At 43.5% G+C, this 21,424-nt stretch overlaps 1 protein-coding gene across 2 annotated transcripts in view; it reads left to right on the top strand.

The window, feature by feature from the left end:
* Window positions 1–21,022, top strand: part of PRDM11 (PR/SET domain 11) — a 48,593-nt gene extending 27,571 nt beyond the window's left edge. Inside the window, exons 6-8 of one of the 2 annotated variants that reach the window (XM_081834300.1) lie at window positions 11,694–11,881; window positions 16,192–16,827; window positions 17,609–21,022. In XM_081834300.1, coding sequence (XP_081690426.1) covers window positions 11,694–11,881; window positions 16,192–16,827; window positions 17,609–19,770 — 2,986 coding nt within the window. In that variant the 3' untranslated portion in view covers window positions 19,771–21,022. The remainder of the gene's footprint in view (window positions 1–11,693; window positions 11,882–16,191; window positions 16,828–17,608) is intronic. The other variant, XM_081834301.1, reaches the window with a different exon arrangement.
* The last annotated feature ends 402 nt before the right edge of the window (window positions 21,023–21,424 follow it).

Here is a 21,424-nt window from a genome sequence, read left to right as displayed (position 1 = left end):
TATATTTTAAAGAAATACATAGCTTAAGAAAAAATTTAATAACCAGACTGAGGCTGCAGTCCTAAGCACTAGGGAGCAATCCCTATTGAACTCTGCACAATGTGCTTCTGAAAAACGAGGTTTACGAGTGCAGTGTGATTTCAGTTTCCTTTAAAACAAATGGTTATAGCTGAGATTTAGATTCAGCAACATGCATAAAAGTTGTTCTTTAGACCAAATAGAGCATAGCAAGTTACCCAAGGCCACTAGAGCCAAAACATACGGATTGTATGAATAATTCATGTGTGTTTATCCTATTCTTTCCGCTTTTGTATGCGATGAGCACCTTACACTCCAAAACATGGAGGAGGTTTTGCTTGTTTGTTTTGCTGAGTATTTGCTATGTATGCATGGATGGGAGGTCTCAATGGAGTCTCCATGGAGGGAATAAAGGTACATATGTAGCGTGCAAGGTAATAGGATATAGCAGAAATATCATGGGTACCTGCTAAATTTGTAGTGTGAGATGGTCCTGAGATAGCTGGTGGAAGTTCTGGTGTCAGCCTGCAACAAAAATCTTGCAAAACATTTTAGGGTACGTGTGTGTGTGTGTGTGTGTGTGTGTGTGTAGACGGAATGCTTTCTTCAGGAGCTCTCGCAAAGTTGTCTACTGTTTTCCCAGTCCCTTCTCCCAAGCCAAGTTGTAGGTTTGGTTCTTCTTAGTATCCCACTCTTCATTTGTTTCTGCTTTGTCTCAGTCCCTTTTACTGATTAAAATCCACTGATGATATCTTCAGCAAATACAGAAAGGGGGGAATTAATTGAGAGAAACTTAGTAATACCCATTTTAAAGGTTCTTGAGTCACAATCGGATTGCTGGACTCAATGACATCTTTTAAAGAAGTAAATCCATGTAATTTGTTCTGTATCAAAGAATATGTGCTATATATATATTTTCTTTTGGGAGAATGATTGAACAGAACCTCCAAATACCTGTTTTAAGTGGAAAGATTACATTAAAAAAAAAAAGAACATGGTACTTGTGTATGAATTCTTCCCCCCCCAAAAAAAGCCCCCACTTTCTGGCACTTTCTCCATTTAGTGGTGGGAAATGGAAAGCTTTTTGCGAAGAGAGGAGAGAAACCTCGGCAAGCTGGGAGTGAATGTGCAATTGGTCATGTATCTTGCTTGTAATGGTTTGGGTGCTTCACATTGATTTCCTTTTACCCATTTGTGCTTTGTGGGATATTGAACTCAAGGAACATGACAGAACGAAAGAGGAAGCCCAAGTTCTCCAGGGAGGAGCTGGACATTCTGGTCACGGAAGTGACTCGGAACGAAGCCAGGCTGTTTGGAAGGGAGACGATACGTCTATCCCACGCAGACAGGGACAAGATCTGGGAAAGTATAGCCAGGAAAATCACATCGGTGAGCCAGGTCCCCAGGTCTGTGAAAGATATTAAGCACAGGTGGGACGACATGAAGAGAAGGACCAAAGACAAACTGGCATACATGCAGAGGTCCCTCTCCAGTCCCAGCAGCCCGGGGAGGCCCTCGGCCATTGTCCTGACCGCCCACGAGAGAGCCATCGAGTCGACGCTGCATTCGTCACGCCAGATGCACGGCTTCCGGAGAGCGGATCTGGACGTGGTTGACAGCCCATCAACCAGCTGTAAGTATTACCTCCCCCCTGGTTCCCTGCTGAACAGATCAGTTCTGACCAAAGAACTGTATGTATTGCACGAAAGGTCAGCCCTGCCCTGCTAGCGAAATTGTTATCTCTGGTTGGCGTTTCCTGTTGCGCTTTGGTTCTCTCCACCCTATTTCCTCCTTCAGCCTTGGGTTAGGAATAGATTGTAGGGAGCTGCACCTTGAATGAACTAGCATGAGCTGTGCTACTTCGGTCAAGTTAGGAAAAAGGGATAGGTATTGTCAGTGCCCGTGGTCTGTGGAATGGCAAATGTGAAGATGCTTGGAAGGTTGTGTGCACACATTGACGGAGGGAAAGGGAAGACCAAACGTTTGAACCAAATCTTCATCCTTAATAAATCCAAAATATGGGTTACTAGATGGGTTCACAAGCTCATAAATGTGGATATTTCTACACTGCGCAAAGATAGTAGCATGTGGAGTTGGCGTATCCATGGGCAATTTGTATGGGCAATGCCATTGATCTTTCCACCCATGTGCCATGATCAAGGGATTGCCAACACCAATCTTACAGCGTGCAAATGTGTGTACTTGAGTCATACAGTACTTCATCTCCTATCAAGAATTTCCACATTTGTGATTATGTGATCTAGCCCTGGCACTTGTATATACAAAATGATGCTTGGGTTTTGTCCATTTTAACATCTTACCAGGTATTCATGATATTCAGGACAGCCTTTACAAATGTAGGGTAAGAACTATTTTTCATTGCTCTTGTGGAAACAAGAGACTGGCAGTATGCTTCTGGCTTGCAGCTTTTGATCTAGTAGACTAAACCTGAAGAAAGTTCCATAAGTGCATAGGCTGCACTTATCATCAAGGTCTTCTGTAGTTTTCCCTGTTCAACAGGCAGCACTACGGTCTAGGTTTATAAGGCTCAGCTAGCCACACAGCAAATATAATTAAGTAGTGGGAGAGGTCTATAACCCATTGCCTCATGCTTACTCTTAGACTGGACCACTAGCAGTTCTAAATGCTAGCCACTCCAACAGAAATTCTTGCCATAAAACATCCAGTGAGATATGGCCAATCTCCTATTTGTTGGCTTTATTATTCTGTACTAGTGTTAAACTTCCTCTTCTGGATTGTATTTGATAAAAAGGAAAAGCATGCAAAAACTGCACTAAATCACTTTTTACAGTGGTGAAGCTTCTTGTCCCTGATAAGAAAGAGCTTTGGTGTGTGCAGAAACTGGAAATGTGGTGTTAACACTTGAGAGCTGCTTCCTGTGAACCAAGGGAATGGGTAGAGGATATCAGTGTGATGCCTTCTAGATGTTGCTAGACTCCAACTCCCAGCATCCCTTAGGATTGGCCATGTTGGCTTGGGCAATATCTGGAAGGGCACCACACTGACTATCCCTACTACACACCCACAGTGGCTTGTGCCATTGCATGAAGCTGCCTAGTGGTATCTTTCCAGTATTGTCTTCTTCAGCTGCCATTGGCTCTCCAAGATTCTGACAGGGGTCTCCCCTTTCCTTGCCACTGAGATCCTTTATTGGATGGTACCTGGGACCTTTTTGCAAGCTAGAGCCCAGCCACTGAGCTATGGACTGCTTTGGGATTACTAGTCCCTTACAAATTTACAAAGATTACTTAATGGTGGATGACTCCTCACAAGAAATGATTCTCTGCAATTCCTGCTACTGAATGAAATGACTTTGGAAACTCTTAATATAAAATCAGTATGTGATTAGATTGATAAAGCAACAGTCATGGTGGTGGTTGTGTACACTTGAAAGTCTACCATTAACTCTTCTCTTATCTCAGGAAGTGCATAATTTCAGTTTTTTTGTTGGCATTTTGTGCCCCAAAGAAAAATCTATAGTTGACCTTGCACCTAGTGACTTCAAAGCAGTCATCTTAGAGGGATGCTAAGCAAAATGCGTTTTGTAAATGGACATTTACATTACACAAGAAATTCTTTTTCAAGGAATCAACCCCATAGTCTATTCCTTAAAAAAACTCTTTCTGCATTTTACCAAAAGTCCAAGTTGAATGCTTGCTTCTCCTGAATTTATTGAAATAGAGATTGTCAGAAGAAAACATTCATGTAAATAATCCGGTGTTTTCTGTTTCTGTTTCAAGCTGACGAAGATGTGGAGGTGCCCGGCCCCTCGCGGCAACACCACTTTTCATCACTGCAGAGGCACGCAGAAGAAGCTGACCTTCTCTCCATACCATCATACCTTCATTCTTCTTCTCTGTCAGATCACTCGGATGTTATTAACCAAAGGCAGGAAATGAGGCAACCAAACCCATGTTCCCAGTCCTCCTTTAGGCCCCCTCAGCACTATGCCCAAAGCCCACCCATCTCTGGCTTTGACCGCCAGCTCTTTGACACCCACATTGAACAGACGGAGCTCTTCAGGCAGTTCTGTCAAGAGCTGGTAACAATCCACAGAGACATGGCAAATAACATGCTTGTGATCAGCCAGAGCATGTCTGACCTGACTGGGCAGGTCAGCCAGATGTGCCAGACCTTGACCAAAATCAAGGACGAGCTTCAGACTTTGAACAAGGGTCAGGTTCCCAGCACTAGCCAGGTGGCAGCACCAGTGAACCCTTCTGAACCCAAGGCAGGGAATAGCCAAAGCCATCCCAAGCAGACGCCTCTTCCTCGGACGACTAGGTCACGGAAGAGAAAGCACCACTTCTAGCTCCCTTCGTATTAAACAGGAAAGAGTAGCTGATGTTGGATTAGAAAAAAAAAATCATTAGCATGACTATTGGGGAAGATCAGTGAGAGTTCCCTATAAAGATGAATATAAATTATGACAGTTTAGCAGTAGGCTTTGCTCTGTGCACTTGGAAGCGCAGCACCTTGCTTGCCCGCCCTGTATTAGAAGCTGTGAACACCTTAAATACACACAGGTGAAATTTAATGGCTGTCTTGCTCTATGGAGTCAAGGTGCACATAGATTTGTTTCCTTAACCTTTTATGCTCAGGAAACGTTACTTAGGCTTTGCATTTAAATAATTGCACTTAAGGTAAAACAATCCACAAATATATGCTCCCCCCCCCCCTTTTACTTCTGCAAATGCACTATGTGGATCTAAGAGCTGTAAACGGACTACATTCTTTGCCATAGTTAGCTATTGTGGTTTGGGGTTTGAGTACTAAAGCTGGGTAGATACTGACAAAAGGAGGGACGTGGAAAAATAGGAAAAAACAATGCCTGCTTCTGAAGCGCGCAAAGCACCACCCAGCACACTGGACTTACTCATCAGCTTTTTCTGTCAGGTAGCAAAAGCAGTTATGGCAGGTGTCAGCCACCTCAGGCCTTTAAGAGGCGTTATCTAGCAGAAATTGGTAACATTGCAGTCCATAAAAACAAGTGCATTCTTTTGAAAGTAACTTGCACTGAAATCAGTTTGCTAAACCTGCTAGAAACAAGTTTTGAATAAGGTAAACCACTGGCCAGCCTGCTAATTTTTCTACCTGGTCATGCCAGACTACATCTTCAGTTCTTTAGGATATTAATAAGAGTAGTTCAGTAATCCCTGAGCTTAAATGGGGGTTATGTTCTGGAGATCACATCTAAAGCCAAAATTACATATAGGCAAAACACATTGGGTACAATGGTGTGTGGAATTGCCAAAGCTTCTTTTCTTCTGGATGCCCATCCCCCTTTCCACCCATATATATGTCAAAGCTGAACGCACACAAGTTAAATGTGCGCAAGTTGTGGGCTTACTGTATACAAAGCTGTACCTTTTTTAAAATAAAGAATAAAGAGCTCACAAATTTAACCTTTTTTGTTGAGGGATGGCATTTTCAGAAGCAACTAACTGGAGCATGCTCAAGTGCTGGCTTTGACACCAATGTAATTCTCCTGACATCTTCAGAATTGCTCTTTTGTTTGCAAACGCAATGCCGTCTTTTTAAGCCCCTTGTCTTATCACAGGCTTGCTGGTGCGTGTTCTCCTTATACCAGCTTCCTGCTTAACAGGAGTGCTGTGCATGCATTCAAATGAACATGTAAGGGCTTAAACTGGTGCAGCAGATGTTACCCACTCCCACCCGTCCCCCAGACTTCCCACATTGAATGGTTTCTGATCTTAGGGAGGTATGCAAGTGTGTCCAGCCAAACGCTCCTAAGAAAGATGCGGAAGGAGATGCGCCTGGTGCGCACAGGGTGGGTGCGGATGGCATGTGCATGGTTGCTTGCCCAGTTTAAACTCTCATACAATTCTTTTGAATCCAGGAATAGGGCAAACAGGAGATGCAAGCTACTGCCTATGTGAATCAAGATTACTGTCTACTTAGTTCTAAATGTAGTCTAGCCTGGCCTGTTAGGACTCCACTATGGTTCGGGAACTGGATGTTTGATCCTATTCTCACCCCTGCTATAGTACATAAGCTAAAATTGCATGTGCACTGTACACTTTTCATACCTGCACCTGCTCTTCTGCACCCTACGGATGTCAAGAGTTGAGACACAATCCCCTTAAAGTCATAGCTGCAATAGTCTACATTCCACAAGGCCCTTCTGGCAGTGAGGATAAATTTAGGGCACATCCTTATCAGGGAAGGGAACCCTATTGAACTCAAGGAGACTTCCTTCTGCGTAAACACAAATAGGATTGTGCTGTCAAGGTTAAACATGTTGGGGCAGCCCCAACTCCACTTTCCCTGGGGCTACTTAAGACCAGAGTTCCCTGAGAGGAGAAGGCCAGGCCAGGGTGTTAGTGCCACCAGCTCCTGAAATAGACCTGATATTAATTTGCACCACTTGTTTTGTATTAATATTTTAACCCGCAAACCTCCTTGGATGCCTTGATAGAAAGGCTTCATATAAATGCGATAAATAAATGATGAAAATATAATCAGACGGGTTTTTGAAAGCCTATTTCAGAGGAAACTTCACTTTTCTGCAGTGTTGCCACCTATTTGCAGGGAATTTAAAATCCATATGGCATTAAATGTGGATCACTTTTTTCGTGAATTAACAAAGTTCAGCATTTGTATACTTCTGAAGCAGGCATAGCACCAGTTCATTGCAAATTAATGTGAAGGAAATAATGGCGCAGGGTCTGGAAGTGCCTGGTCCTCAGAGCTTTCCACCACCGAAGTGGATGGGTTTTGCTCCCCTCCAAAGCAAGTCTAGATTGTAAGCTCCTTGGAGTAGAGACCTCTTTCTTTTGCTCTTCTTAACCCTATAAAGGACCATGTCCATTGATGGCACTCTATAAATTAAATAATAGGAATGTCGTCTGTTACAAAACTCCTGGTGTCTCATATGTGCTTGTCTCCAAGCCATTAGGATGAATAAGGTTGCTTTGCTTTCCTGTTTCAAACTTTTGTGATGTGTTGTTTATTCAGCTATCAGTTCTTGGAGAACTGATCCCAGAGACAAAAAACAAGTTGGCATTCTCAGCCACCGCTGACCTTTTCTGAGAAGCTCAGGTGATTGTGGCCTCTGGATTTCTGGCACTTGGGAGAAATGTACACGCTGCGTGCTTTCTTTTAGAACAGGATAAGAAGCTGCAAAGCTAAGCTTGAGGAATCTGGGATGTTAATATATAGAGAAACATATCTGGGCAAATGAAGGTATGCCCCATGATTTATTTATTTTCCATGGGGAATTAGCAACAAGGGATGAGTTCTTTGCTCTCTGAAATGCTTTCTTTGTGATCATCCCCACAAGGGGATGTTGTATGTGATTGTGTATACCTGGCATGTTTTAAAGTGCCCCTTGTTTGACTGAAATGCTGTGCTTGCCCTAATATTTCTTATATATGATGGAAATTTATGAGTATTTTTGTTAACAATAAATATATAATACTTAAAACTCAAACTCTTTGTTGGGTAACGTCTTTCCTTCTCTACATGGGTGCTTTCAAGTTGTGTTCTGGAGCCTGTGTTCCATTTCAAGGACATTTCAAGGATAGTTTACAGCTTACATATCTCTGTATGGTGCACAAATAGCACTTTTCTATCAGGACACATTTGTCAGATTGGGGTGGGTTTTATGTTTTTTGTTTTGCTATATTTTACGGACAATTTGAGGACAAAAAGCATTTGCTCATCAAGAAGGAGCAAAAGAACGTGAATGGTTTGGAAATGTTCCCAGTGTGAAAGTTTGTTCATGTGCCTAAAGATCTACAGAAAAAGCTACAAATCTGCCCATTTGCATTGTTATACAAAAAGCGACCTCACAAATAGTAATGTTCCAGATTTGATCTGCCTCGTTTATTATTTTATTTATTTCATAAAAATTTATATACTGCTTGAGTTGTAGAAAACCTCCAAGTGGTTTACAAAACTGATGAGATTACTACAACTTCTAGCACCATACAGCTTACCTGAAACAGCAATAAGGATTTCATGAGGATCTTGCAAAGATAGTTTGGAGATCTCAGCTGTCCATTTAGGTATATCCAAGAGTTGAGCATCCATACATGAAAATGTCTTACAGCTTTTTCAGAGACATCTTCTGAATCTCTAATTAGGTTTTGGGATTGCTTGTCACAGCTTGTCACAGCCTGTATAAAAGCACATATGCATACATAAAATGGTGACTAGTTCTTTCAAACGGATTACTACAACAGTTGCTTTGGGACAGGGAGACCCTTGGCCAGACCTTTTTAGCTTTCCCAGTGCATCTGGAAAAGAAGTAGATGTTCATTTAACTGAATTGAATTGTTTAATTTAGGACTGATTCTGAGCTTTTCTTCCTTTAAAAAGAAAATAGAGCAATCACCACCAGGAAAGAAAAAACCCCTGGTCAGAGCAACTCCTGTGTCCAAATGTCTGAGGAGTGCATCTGATTTCAGCAAACCCATGAAAACTTAGTGCAACTGGGGAAAGGAGTGAATCTTGAGAGTTGCTGCTTAGCTGGAATGGCACCATCTTTCCCATCTCTGTCTTCCTCTTGGCTTAGCAAATCTAGGCAATGAAGCTGGGGTGGGGGAAGCTTAGTTACAAAGTCAGAAGCTGCTCTGTTCTTCTTGAATTACCCTACAGCAGTGATGGGGAATTTGTGGCTCTTCAGGTGGCATTGGGCTCCCCATCATCCCCCTCCACCTTGGCTGATGGTCAGAGGTGATGGGGATTTGTAGTCCAAGAAGAGTTGGAGGGCCACAGCTTCCCCATCTCAGCCCTGCGGTGTCCAGATCCCTTGGCTTTGTGCATGTGTCTTCTCCCCAGTCACTCAGAAATATGGATGGAAGCAGCCCCCTCTGTATATTGGATTGTGAAAGAAGTTGCCTGCACACTCATAGCATGTGTGTAATACATTGAGTTGTCAGTCGGTCAGCAGAAAACTAAAACTGAGGCAGAGAGGGGAAGGGCAGTTCACTCGTATCCGAGGGGTCTGGATCAGTGTTAAATACGCCAAGTTCTAAACAGCTTTTGTCCTGTCACTTATCTGCTACGCAGTAAATGAAGATTTGGAGTCTAGTGTTCACCTGTCTCTTTTCTGACGCTATGATTAATTATTTTGCAAAAGTGTAGTGCAGTGCAGTATGAGCATGACAGCCAAGTATGGTCATCGGACACATATTAGAAGGATATTAATGGAAGTGGCTGGTGTGGCATGTGATAAATCACCTTGCAGGGGAAGAGCAGAAGCTGTTTCTGCTGTTAAAAGGGAGTATTCCCAGGAGTAGCTCTTATGCTAGCAGAAGTAATGCGGCATGACCTCTGCCCTCTCTCTTATTCAAACATTGCCAGCTCCGCAATATAGATGCAATTCACTAAGCACAGTTTGTGCACAATCATCAGTAACTCTCAATTAAATTTGAAACATGGCTCCCATACAATTACTGGAAAAATACTCTTGCTCCAGCAACCTCTCTCTCTCACTCAGTACCAAGCCTAGGTTTTAGTAACGTAAGTTTTTCATATTGTCTCTGCCCCTCACCTGATAACTTGCTTACTTTTATGCATGCAGATTATCGAAATGTGCACACCAAGGATTAGTATGACTAACTAGGTAAAGCTAATGTGTCAAGATGGCTAAGAGATGCAAGGCAGTTCGTTCTTGATTCAGATCATCTTCCTCATGGACTTTTAAGGTTTCTTTAGGCAAGCCACTGTCTCTCAGCTGCTTCATCTGTAACATGGCAGCCAGTGGTTAAAGTGGTGGGCTTGGATGGAGGACACTTGAGTTAAAATCCCTACTCTCCCATGTAGCTCACTGAGTGAAACTGGGCCTGTCACTATCTTTCAGCCTAAACAACCTCAGTGTAGTTGTGAGCATAAATAGGAAGGAACTGTGTATGCCTTCTTGAGCTCCTTGTAGAATAGACAAGCAATAAATTCATTAAAACAAGGGAAAGCAAGACTGATAAACTTTACAGCGTTAATAAGAACTACCCCTTTGCCTGCCTCCAGAAAGAAATTGGCTTTGGGGGGGTCTGGAGAAATCCTGGAACATCATGCAGGGAAAGGAGAGGATAAATTGTTCCATCAGGCTAAGCAGAGATGCTTGCACTGATGGCATGATCTCCTTGGCACTGCTTTGAATTCCACCCAATAACTTTGGAACACAACTTATACAAGTGCTATATAATAAGAACTTTCTGCATTTGCCGCCCAGAGTGGCTGGGGAGGCCCAGCCGGATGGGCGGGGTATAAATAATAAATTCTTCTTCTTCTTCTTCTTCTTCTTCTTCTTCTTCTTCTTATTATTATTATTATTATTATTATTTGCCAGATAAAGAGTACAGTGGTACCTCGGGTTAAGTACTTAATTCGTTCCGGAGGTCTGTTCTTAACCTGAAACTGTTCTTAACTGTTCTAAGCACCACTTTAGCTAATGGGGCCTCCCGCTGCCGCTGCGCCACCAGAGCATGATTTCTGTTCTCATCCTGAAGCAAAGTTCTTAACCTGAAGCACTATTTCTGGGTTAGCGGAGTCTGTAACCTGAAGCGTATGTAACCTGAAGCGTATGTAACCTGAGGTACCACTGTACTGCCTGCATGCTGTTTTGTAATATTTTCACTGACAAATAAAATCCCTGCCATGGATTTTGGTGTTACCCTTGAGCTGTAACTTAGTGGCTTGGTGATGGTAGACAAATGGTTTTCTCATGAGGTTGCCAGAATGACACCCAACTTTGTGAGAGCCAGTTTTTGGTGTTTGCCTATTTTTTTGCGCTCATGACAGTGGCGATTGTGTGGTTGCCTGACAGCAGCCTTATCCCTTGTAAGTCTTGACAGTAAGAAATCCGACTACCACCTTTGTCCCTTTCCATTTGGAAATCCTTCGTTTCCAAACAGAAAGAGATATGAAATTAGATCTGACATTGTTTTTCTATCTTTTTTACTGTTGCTGTTTCTTATTGTTGTAGTGCTTTGGAATGATTTGTGGGAAGCGATTTGTCAATGATATCAATCAATCGCTGAGAAAAACTGTCAGGGGGAGGTGATGCTGGTGCAAAGTTTTCAGATGCTGAAATGCTTCTCGCTGAGCAGCTGCTATGTGGAGGGTCCTCAAAATGGCTTCTTTGCAGCAGCTTGTTCTGTATAGGCCCTTTACAAGAATTGGCTGCTGGCTACCAGAGTGGGAGTGAAGCTTGAGGAACAGAGAAGCAGTGAGGTCCAAGGGCCCAGCATCTAAGGCCATTGTAAACACTTTACAAGCAGGCATGTGCTTTTCGGATATTGAAGAGGAACCTGTGGCTCCCCAGGTGTTGGAATTCAACTCCCATTATCCCTGACCATTGACCATGTTGGCCAAGGCTGCAGGGAGTTGCAGTGCAGCCATGTCAGGTGGGCTTCAGGTTCCTCGTCCCTGTTTTAAATGTGCTGACAACATTGGTGTTACTAGACAGAGGCAACAGCTATATACCAGATTCAAGAAGCTGTTTGATATTCCTTCGGTGTGCATGTTATTTCCTTGTAGCTTGTTGCATATCATTATTCATGCCATCCAATACTCCTCTGCCTGTGTCTCCCTTTTGAAGGTCACTCATGCTGCGCTGTGGCTTCTGTATGTTTCCTTTCTGTTTAAGCCTCCTTGTAAGTCAAAAACTGCCCTGTCCTTGTTCTCAGGTATGTGGCCATATCCCGGGAGGAGAGAGAACAGAACCTCATGGCGTTCCAACACAGCGAGAGGATTTATTTCCGGACCTGTCGAGACATCCGGCCAGGGGAGAGGCTAAGGGTCTGGTACAGCGAGGATTATATGAAGCGATTGCACAGCATGTCTCAGGAGACCATCAACAGAAACCTCACAAGAGGTGGGTGCCTTTCCCTTCCCTTTTCTGTCTCTGAGTTTGTTCTAGCAGTCTTCTCTGATAAAGATGGCTTCTGAAGCAGCTACAAACATCTCTTTTTGGGTGACAGGGGGTTAAAACCAGCAAACAAAACACTCCATATCACAAAATGACTGAAAGGAGCAGAATGCCTGGTTGAAATGAAATCCATCAAATAGCACTGTTGGCTCTCTCTCTCTCTCTCTCTCTCTCTCTCTGTGTGTGTGTGTGTGTGTGTGTGTGCCAGCTGATTTTATGCCTGCCTGTGAGTCAGAAGCATTAGGTCGAAAGAAATGCCCTTTGCTGGACTGGATTTTCTGGCTTGTGGTTCATTTTGTAGGGTCCTCTTCCTGTTGCAAAATAAATACCTAGAGGGACTTCACAATATTACACTGGTGACAAAGAGCAGCAGGCATTTATACACATCAGAGATATATCTTTTTATATAATAAAAATGCAAGGATGTCATCATGGGAGCCCTCGTTGGAGGATTTGTTGAGCCACATCACAATCCTGGAAGTCAGGGTGGGGTGGGGGAGCAAAAGTCAAGGCAGGTTGCACAGCAATGGCCATGGATTGAAAGTGAGGAGAGAGAGACACTGAGAGGGGAAGAGTGGTGATTTAAAACAATGGCAGAAGTTTGAGTAAATCGGGGATGGAGAGACAGCAATGGCAGCAGGGGGGTGGCAAGTGAAGTGGGACACAGCCCCAGGTGTAGAGATAGATTGGTGGCAGTGCCCATTAGCTGTTAAGGTGATTTGAGGACAGGATCTTTGCGGCGGGAATTTCTGCCAATAGTAGAGGAATCTCCCCCTTTTCTTACATGTGTTCTGTTCATAGGCCATCAGTCTAAGACTGACAGGTATTTGCTGTATGGGAACTGTGGGTTCCTTCGTAGAGTGAGAGCCAGCTTCCATGAGTCAACCTGAAGGTGCTTCTCAACAGTCTCCAGCACTGATGAAAGCGGTTGGGAGAGAAGAATGGGGAGGAGGGACAAAGTTAAGTTGTGGTGGTCGCTTTTTCCTCCTGCTGCCTCCGCAACGCTTTGTGGGTGTAAAATATTTTACGTGCATCGGTGCAAAATGTAACAGGTGTCATGGCCCCGCAGTATGAGACAACGTTTGAAAGCATGTGTGAGGGCATCACTCAGCTGAAAGTCTCTTGAACGGGACTCCGCAGAGTAGAAGAGCCCACACAATTCCACCCTGGTCTTGCGCAGCTCCCGTCCTGTCTTCTTTGGTTTCACTAAAAGAACTTTCCCAAGTTCTTAGCCATGCCCAGTTCTGGGGGGTAGAAGTAAACAGCAAAGGTAAAGGAAAGTCCTTTCTGACCATTCCAATAAAAGGATCTCAGGTGTGTGTGGTGGTGGGGAATTGCCTGAAATCTCAGAGAGCAAGTCATTACTGAACTAGGCAGGCCAATGGTATTTCTCAGAATCAGGTAGTTCTGTATATCCTATGGGCCATGTCTGCATGAGAACGTACTCTGCTGCTAAATCACAAGTGAAGGGCACAGATGCTGGATGAAAAGGTACAGTCTGGCACAAGGGTGTCTGTTGCACAGAGCTCTGTCTACAACTCGGGTTGGGCTTTATGTGCAAAGACAAGCTAGAAATATTGTGTGTGTGTGTGTTTTTAAAAAAGGACAGAAATACCTTGTCAGTGTCCGTTTCATCACCACAAACCGCAACAGGAAATCCTATGCAGTCACCTCTTGAGTATTCTTTCATTCAAACACCCGTGTTCCGGAAACGGTTGACATTCATTTGGTTAATGACAGCGCAATATATTATGTAATTCTACACATAGAAAGAGTAGCTGGAAGCCAAATTCAGCATTTGGCTTTTAAAAAATCCAACAGTAGAACAACGTGCAGAATTCATGCATCTCCGTCTAATGAGCATTTTTCTTAAAAGTTCCTCGGCATTTTGATTTAAGAAAGTAGCTTCAAATTTTGATAAGGTCCAACTGGTGGATACCCAAGAGTTCTTAAATTTAGATCTGAACTTGCTGCGTTCCTAACAAAAATAGGCAACTTGTGACTAAAATCTTCCACTGACTGGAGATTAATCCCAATATGGGGTTTAATTCCATATGCACATATTGGGATAGTTGGCAATCCTTCACCATGGAAAAGTTCTTGCAGCTGTGGTGCATTTTATTGGTTGCCTTTTATCTAGTACATACTCTTCATTGGTTAAAAAGCTGTCCCTGATTAATTGGGCAGCACTTAAAAAAAATAGTTAAGTAATTTTGATTCAAGAACTTTAAATAATCTATGGGTGTAGACATTGCTGTATAAAAGGCATTCCCTCTTCTCTATTGCAAATGACCATGATGATGGTTGCTGCAGAAGGTGCTTGCCTAACCTAAAAACAGAGAGGGGATACTTTTCTTCAGAAGCACTGCTTTATTCATATGCAAATGTATACAGAGTCAATTACTTAATTGACTAAAACCACCAAATGACTAAAATAGCAACCTTTCTATAAGGCATGCAAATTAAGCGCATTTGCACATACTTAGTCATTTCCTTTAATTTGTTTGTCTCGTGTAGTTAGTCATGGGGTTGGAATCCAGAGTTGTGCAGAGCAAAATTCCACAAACTGGATGCCCCTCTAGGCAGAAGAGGAGGGATGTGAATTTTGCTGATTCTCTCTTCCCCTTGTAGTGTTGTGTGCCTTACCCACCCACCCCCATCTGCTCTGGACAGTTGGGACACCCTCCAAAACATCGTAGGAGGGGGATGCAGGAGAAGAGGAAACAATTGAAAATTACCTCTCTCTGCCCACCCACCCACTCACTCCGGTCCATTGCACACAGTTGCAGCATGCACTGGATCCAACTTACTTTTGTAAACAAAAAGGAGCTCTTCCATTCACAGAATAGCAGGTCTGGACCCAAACCATAACCCCTAGTACCTCCCTAAGCCTGGCACCAAAGCTTTGCCTGCCAGCACCCACCCACCCTTGGCCCACCTTCTGAGATTCCATCAAGTAGTGCCCAAACACATTTTTAATTTAATTTTTCCTCCCATGAGTGTTAGTAACGTGTTTTGTGTTTACAGTGAAGATGGGTCCCCCAGGTTGATTGATTCTGTACTTAATACCAAATTACATACTATCATCAGATTACATGCACTGCTGTCCATATTTAGAATGGAAATAGAAGCCCAGTTGTGATCTACTCTTGTCCAAGAATACAGTGTAATTTGGAAGAAAAAAAAATCTGCCATGTCTAGTCTGGACCTCCAGCCAGTTGTCATATCCTTAAAAACTAATTAGGCTGTGGCATGGGCTCAGTCTTGCCTGGCTTCTCCATCTCTATAGCCAGACTCTAAGACTTGCAGCGTCAACAGATAAATGCTGATAATGAGGTGCCCGTGCACCATCACACGATCTGGAATTATACTCACCTTCATAGCAGCTTTAGACTTGCAGTTGTTCAGGACTTTGTTGCCAGCATTTGAAATTCCTATATAGCTCTTACAAAAGCACACATGTGTTTCAAAATGAAATATATATACATAGCAGCATAAAACAGCACCTTGTTTGGGAAGCAACCATGTGTCTTGATGCTTGGAGTTATTTGCAAGATAAGAAGAAAGATGGAAATTGAACCAAACCCATCATCTTCTGAATTTCCAGGTAAGGATATATGGCTACTCCCTTTGTTTTAAGTAACTACTAATATGCACAATCTCTCCGCTTTATTTTGGTGAACTTTGGCTAGGGGCCATACATTTAGCAATCTTGTCGGGACCAGCTATAGGACCCAACCTTGGAGGTCACTCAAAAAGTCCTACCTCATTTTGCTAGTAAGTGATATGGGGAATGAGAGAGTGATTTCCTTGTGTTCTCACGCTTCCTGTCACACTGGAATAGAAAAATGGTCCTTCAAGCCTACAGGTTTCACATGGAAATTTCTGCATCACACCCTTCATGTATTATTTGCCGGATACGTTTTACCAAGTAAAAGTTATCTTTTCAACAAACCAACACATTGAACATTATTGTCTCATTCCAGCACAGGTTGGCTGCCTGTTATTTTAGACCACCTTCCTATAGTTTGTCTTCTCTTAAAACCATCTGAGGCCTACTTCTGTATGGCTGCCTCCTAGAGACTGTTTTCCCTTTTAAACAAATCTCCAGTCTTAGGTTTCCTGAGACCCTCATTCCAATAAGTTTCCTTATTGGTAATGCAAACATTGTGTGCTCCCAGTTTGCTTTTGCTTTGGGGTGAGGAATGTTGCGGAATTCCCACTGATAATTCCAACTCCTGATTTTTTCTTTCTAGGAGATAAAAAATTACTAAGGGAAAGGTCAGAAAGAAATCTAGAAAACCAAGATGATATGAGCTACCCCCTCGAGCTCACCACGTCAAAGCAAGGGAAGAGTTCCTACAAGCGCAGCTTTGAAGAAGGTGTGTCTCAACCCCAAACGAAGAAGAAGAAAATAGACCTCATCTTCAAAGATGTTCTAGAGGCTTCCCTAGAGCCAACAAAGATGGAAGAGCACAAGGTGATAAAGAATTCTGCTCCTTCCACTAGAAAGTCCTCCAGATTTCAAGCGCGAGACGCCTCGGAAGGTTGTGGGCCTGGTATTCATCACAGCTCTCCAAATCACAGTAGAAGCAGGAATGAGGGTGAGTGGAAAGTCCCCCGCAGCTCTAAAGACATTGGCCTGCTGGAAGATGAAGGGGAAGAGGCCTTGTCATTTAAAGTGAACAGCCCCACCGATCTGTCTCTGGCATCGACTCAGGATGATGCCCTTGAGATCCCGACAACTTCATTGTGTCCCAACTGTGTACGGTTGAAGAAGAAGATTCGCGAGTTGCAGGCTGAACTAAACATGCTAAGATCTGGCAAGTTAGCCGAGGCACCTCTACTACCTCCTCAGGTACCTGAGTACCAAGCATTTTCATACCCCTCAGGTAAGTTGTACACAAGAAAAGTGTTCCTCAAACACTATATAAGGAGTGCCATTTTGTTTGACATTCGTGACTAAATATGTTCCAGCATTGAGTGTTCTCAGAAGCACCTGAGGTCTCGTTGGTATGTTTCATGAAGCAGGAACGTAGTCCTCTGAGCAAGTGGTCTTGGGATTGTGACTGTAATGATGAAACATGATGTTTCTTTTCACTGTAATCAGGCACCTTCAATAAAAAAAATTCCATTGCAGCGAATTTGTTTGCTGTATTCTTGATGCATTCCCTTGCAGGAGAAAGAACAGCATATTGTTGTTTTTGAATCTTACCTAGAAATTGCAATTGACTCTCTTATGTTGAATATGAAATATACTGGCTTGTAGCATGTGTGTGAAGTATGTCATTAATATTTTCCCTTTTTCTCTTATCTAAAGGATTTTGTTGGTTGAATGCAAGTGTGCATTTCTTTATGAAGCTCTTTTGATTTCATTTCGGAACATGCTCTGTCATTGATGCCCTTTTGTGAATATGAAAGTAGTCAGAATATCAGAGTGGCGTTTGCTACCCAGGCTTGCATGGACTCTTGGAAATTATGATTTTAGATAATGAGGGGGTCTCGGAATGTTTATAAACCAAAATTTACTCTAGTAACATGTTCATTTTTTGCTGCAAATGGCATGAGTAGCCAAGGGGGGCATGTGGGATAGTTGTCTAACAGTTTTGTGTTGTTTCTTACAACCCTACCTTAAACCTTCTCCATTTCCCCCTCATTTCTTTTCTTTCGCAGCTTCGGAAAACATCATGTCTGTTCCCACCATCATGGAGGACGACGACCAAGAGGTGGATTCAGCAGACGAATCTGTCTCCAATGACATGATAACAGCCACAGACGAGCCTTCCAAATTGTCCGCCGTCACCAGGAGGATTCGGCGCTTCAAGCAAGAGTGGCTCAAGAAGTTTTGGTTTCTGAGGTACTCCCCGACGCTCAACGAAATGTGGTGCCACGTCTGCCGCCAGTATACAGTGCAATCCTCTCGGACTTCGGCTTTCATCATCGGCTCCAAGCAGTTCAAGATACACACAATCAAACTTCACAGCCAGAGCAACCTCCACAAGAAGTGCCTGCAACTTTACAGGCTCAGGATGCACCCGGAGAAGACGGAAGAGATGTGCCGAAATATGACTCTGCTCTTCAACACAGCCTACCATTTAGCGATGGAAGGCCGGCCCTATTGTGACTTCAGGCCTCTTGCGGAACTACTGAGAAAGTGCGAGCTCAAAGTGGTGGATCAGTATATGAACGAGGGAGACTGTCAAATCTTGATCCATCACATTGCGCGAGCTCTTAGAGAAGATCTTGTCGAACGGGTCAGGCAATCTCCCTTCCTCAGCATCATTTTGGACGGGCAGAGCGACGATTTGCTTGCCGACACAGTTGCGGTTTACGTGCAGTATATCAGCAGCGATGGGCCTCCGGCCACTGAATTCCTCTCTCTCCAGGAGTTGGGCTTTTCTGCAACCGATAGTTACATCCAAGCGTTAGATAGGGCTTTCTCCGCCCTGGGAATCCGGCTGCAGGATGAAAAGCCGAGTGTTGGTTTGGGAGTCGATGGTGCTAACATCACTGCCAGCCTTAGAGCTAACATGTACATGACAATCAGAAAGACTCTGCCTTGGCTGCTCTGTCTGCCCCTTATGGTACACAAGCCGCACTTGGAGATATTGGATGCGATTAGTGGGAAAGAGCTTCCTTGCCTGGAGGAGCTAGAGAACAATCTGAAGCAGTTACTCAGCTTTTACCGTTACTCTCCCAGGCTGATGTGCGAGCTGAGGGTCACTGCTGCTACTCTCTGTGAAGAAACCGAGTTTTTGGGCGACATCAGAGCAGTGAAGTGGATCATCGGGGAGCAGAATGTCCTCAATGCTCTGATCAAGGATTACTTGGAAGTGGTGGCCCATCTCAAAGATGTCAGCGGCCAAACACAAAGAGCAGATGCGTCTGCCATTGCCTTGGCTCTCCTGCAGTTCCTCATGGACTACCAGTCAATTAAGCTGATCTACTTCCTGCTGGACGTCATTGCCGTGCTTTCGCGCCTTGCCTTTGTCTTCCAAGGCGAATACCTCCTTGTGTCGCAGGTGGATGACAAAATCGAGGAAGCCATCCAAGAAATCAGCAGGCTCTCCGATTCTCCCGGCGAGTATCTCCAGGAGTTTGAGGAGAGCTTTCGAGAAAGCTTCAATGGCGTGGCTGTGAAAAACCTACGGGTGGCGGAAGCCAAATTCCAGTCCATTCGAGAAAAGATATGCCAGAAGACCCAGGTGATTCTAGCTCAAAGGTTTGAACCTCGCAGCCGGGCATTTGTGAAAGCCTGCCAAGTGTTTGACCTCGCAGCTTGGCCGAGGAGCGCAGAGGAGCTTATGAGCTATGGCAGGGAAGACATGGTGCAGATTTTTGAGCACCTGGAAGCCGTGCCAACCTTTTCCACAGAAGTGAGCAGAGAAGGCATGGACCCCAGGGGGAGCTTGCTCATGGAATGGCGGGAACTCAAGGTGGATTATTATACCAAAAATGGTTTCAAAGATTTAATCGGCCACATTTGTAAATACAGGCAGAGGTTTCCTCTTTTAAACAAAATCATCCAGATCCTCAAAGTTCTTCCCACCTCCACAGCCTGCTGCGAAAAGGGGCGCAATGCCCTGCAGAGAGTGCGCAAGAACAATCGCTCTCGGCTCACCCTGGAGCAGCTCAGTGACCTTTTGACAATTGCTGTTAATGGACCACCTATTGCCAACTTCGAAGCCAAGAGGGCACTAGATAGTTGGTTTGAGGAGAAATCTAGCAATAGTTACGCACTGTCTGCAGAAATGCTGAGCAGGATGTCCTCCCTGGATCAGAAGCCAGTGCTGCAGAGCATGGACCACGGGTCGGAGTTTTACCCTGATATTTAGCAAGGAATGCCTCTCGTTTAGAAAGCTGTTGAATCCCTTTTTTAAAGAAAAAAAATCAATACTCTAAGCTTTGATATAGTATATGAAATATATATATATTATATATGTATGTATGTAAAGCCCAACACTGAAAATTTAAAACTTATCTGATGGAAGCTAAGAGGGATTTTTATGAATGAGACAAGACTTAACATTTACTGACATCTTCAACCGTGGCAGCTGCAATGTAGGTGGCAACATTTCATTCTTCAGAATCATGTGCTGGGGCCATAGTCTATATTTTCAAACTGATGTTATAAGCTAGACGTGGCAGGCCAATGTCATCCTACTTCTCATTATGCTTTTGTGTGTATGTCTTCTCTCTCTCTTTCTGTCTCTTCTTCTCTCTCTGTTTCTTTGTTGGTTAGCAATTGAGCCATTTCAGCCCTCTACTAATGATGCTTGGGATTTTGAGCCCAGTGCCTACATTTTGGTATTTCTTTTCCAGCTTCCCAATTTTCATGTAGGCTAGAGTGGATTCTTGCAGCTTCTTCTGATGATCTGGTTCATTTTCTGTTGTTTCTGTCAATTGGCCCATGATGCCCCTTCCTTGGTCTTAACCACCGGTGGGCATTTTCAGTGTGAGGCAAAACCTTTTTTCTGCTACTCCTGTGAAAATTCTACTAACGATTCATGTATCTTACAATATTGATAGCATGTTCAGATGAAAATAGCATAATGCAGAAGATGGGGAACTATTGGGGTGGGTGGGGGTGTTTTTGCATTTATATTTTTATATAGTAGACAATGAGAAAAATTAAATAAAACTCTTTACTGAAAACCCGGGCTGCTGTGGAAGCTAGAGAGCCAACGAGTCAAAGCCCCGTAACAGGGCAGAGACTCCAGGGCTTAAAATATGTATGCTAATTTTATGTTATTTATACTCGGTCTTTATCATCATAAATGGGTTGTGTCTTTGTTTGGGTTTTTATAACAAGTGAAAGAAATGCCTGCCACGTTTCTGTGGCAGGGGATATCAATGCAAGATCCGTCGTTGATTGTCGTCACATGACAAGGCCTCTTAGGGGTTCACATATCCTCCGTTGAGTAAGGTTTGAAGTTCAGTCATCTGGCAAAAGAAAAAAACGGAATGCTGTGTTTATTCCTGTGAACTGCTTCTTTCAAAGGGGTGCATGGTATGGCAACATATTTGCAGCTCAAATAAACACATCTGTGGAGATTTTTATTTTTATTTTACTACCCCAACGCTTCAGGTTAAATAAGCCAAAATGAGCACAAAACCTCCACTGCTGACTGTGCCTTGCCCTGCTAATATTGCAGAGGGCAGCACCACAACAATAATGGACAATCACAGGAATAAAATGGTTTTTTTTGCCGGAACTACTAGGATGGCATGTTTCCAGAGGGACTAACCTTATGCCAGTTGGCATTGTTTTGGAAATACAGCAATGACGTCAGTTACAACTGAACTTTTCCATATTCCCTCTCTCCACACACACCCTGCCATTTTTCCTCCTGACCCTTCCTATTGGTCTTGGTGCTAAAGTATCTCTGGAACTGATGCTGCTAGCTGCTAGCTTTTCATTTATATAAATACATGATTTTATTTTTTAAACCGTATGTTTTCAGTGGTAATGTAGCATGTTGTTAAAGC

The sequence above is a fragment of the Podarcis erhardii genome (assembly GCF_964252035.2).
Source record: "Podarcis erhardii genome assembly, chromosome: 1".
Taxonomy (NCBI): Eukaryota; Metazoa; Chordata; class Lepidosauria; order Squamata; family Lacertidae; genus Podarcis; species Podarcis erhardii.
The sequence above is the reverse complement of the archived record's forward strand: the minus strand, read 5'-3'. Positions and strand labels throughout refer to the sequence as shown.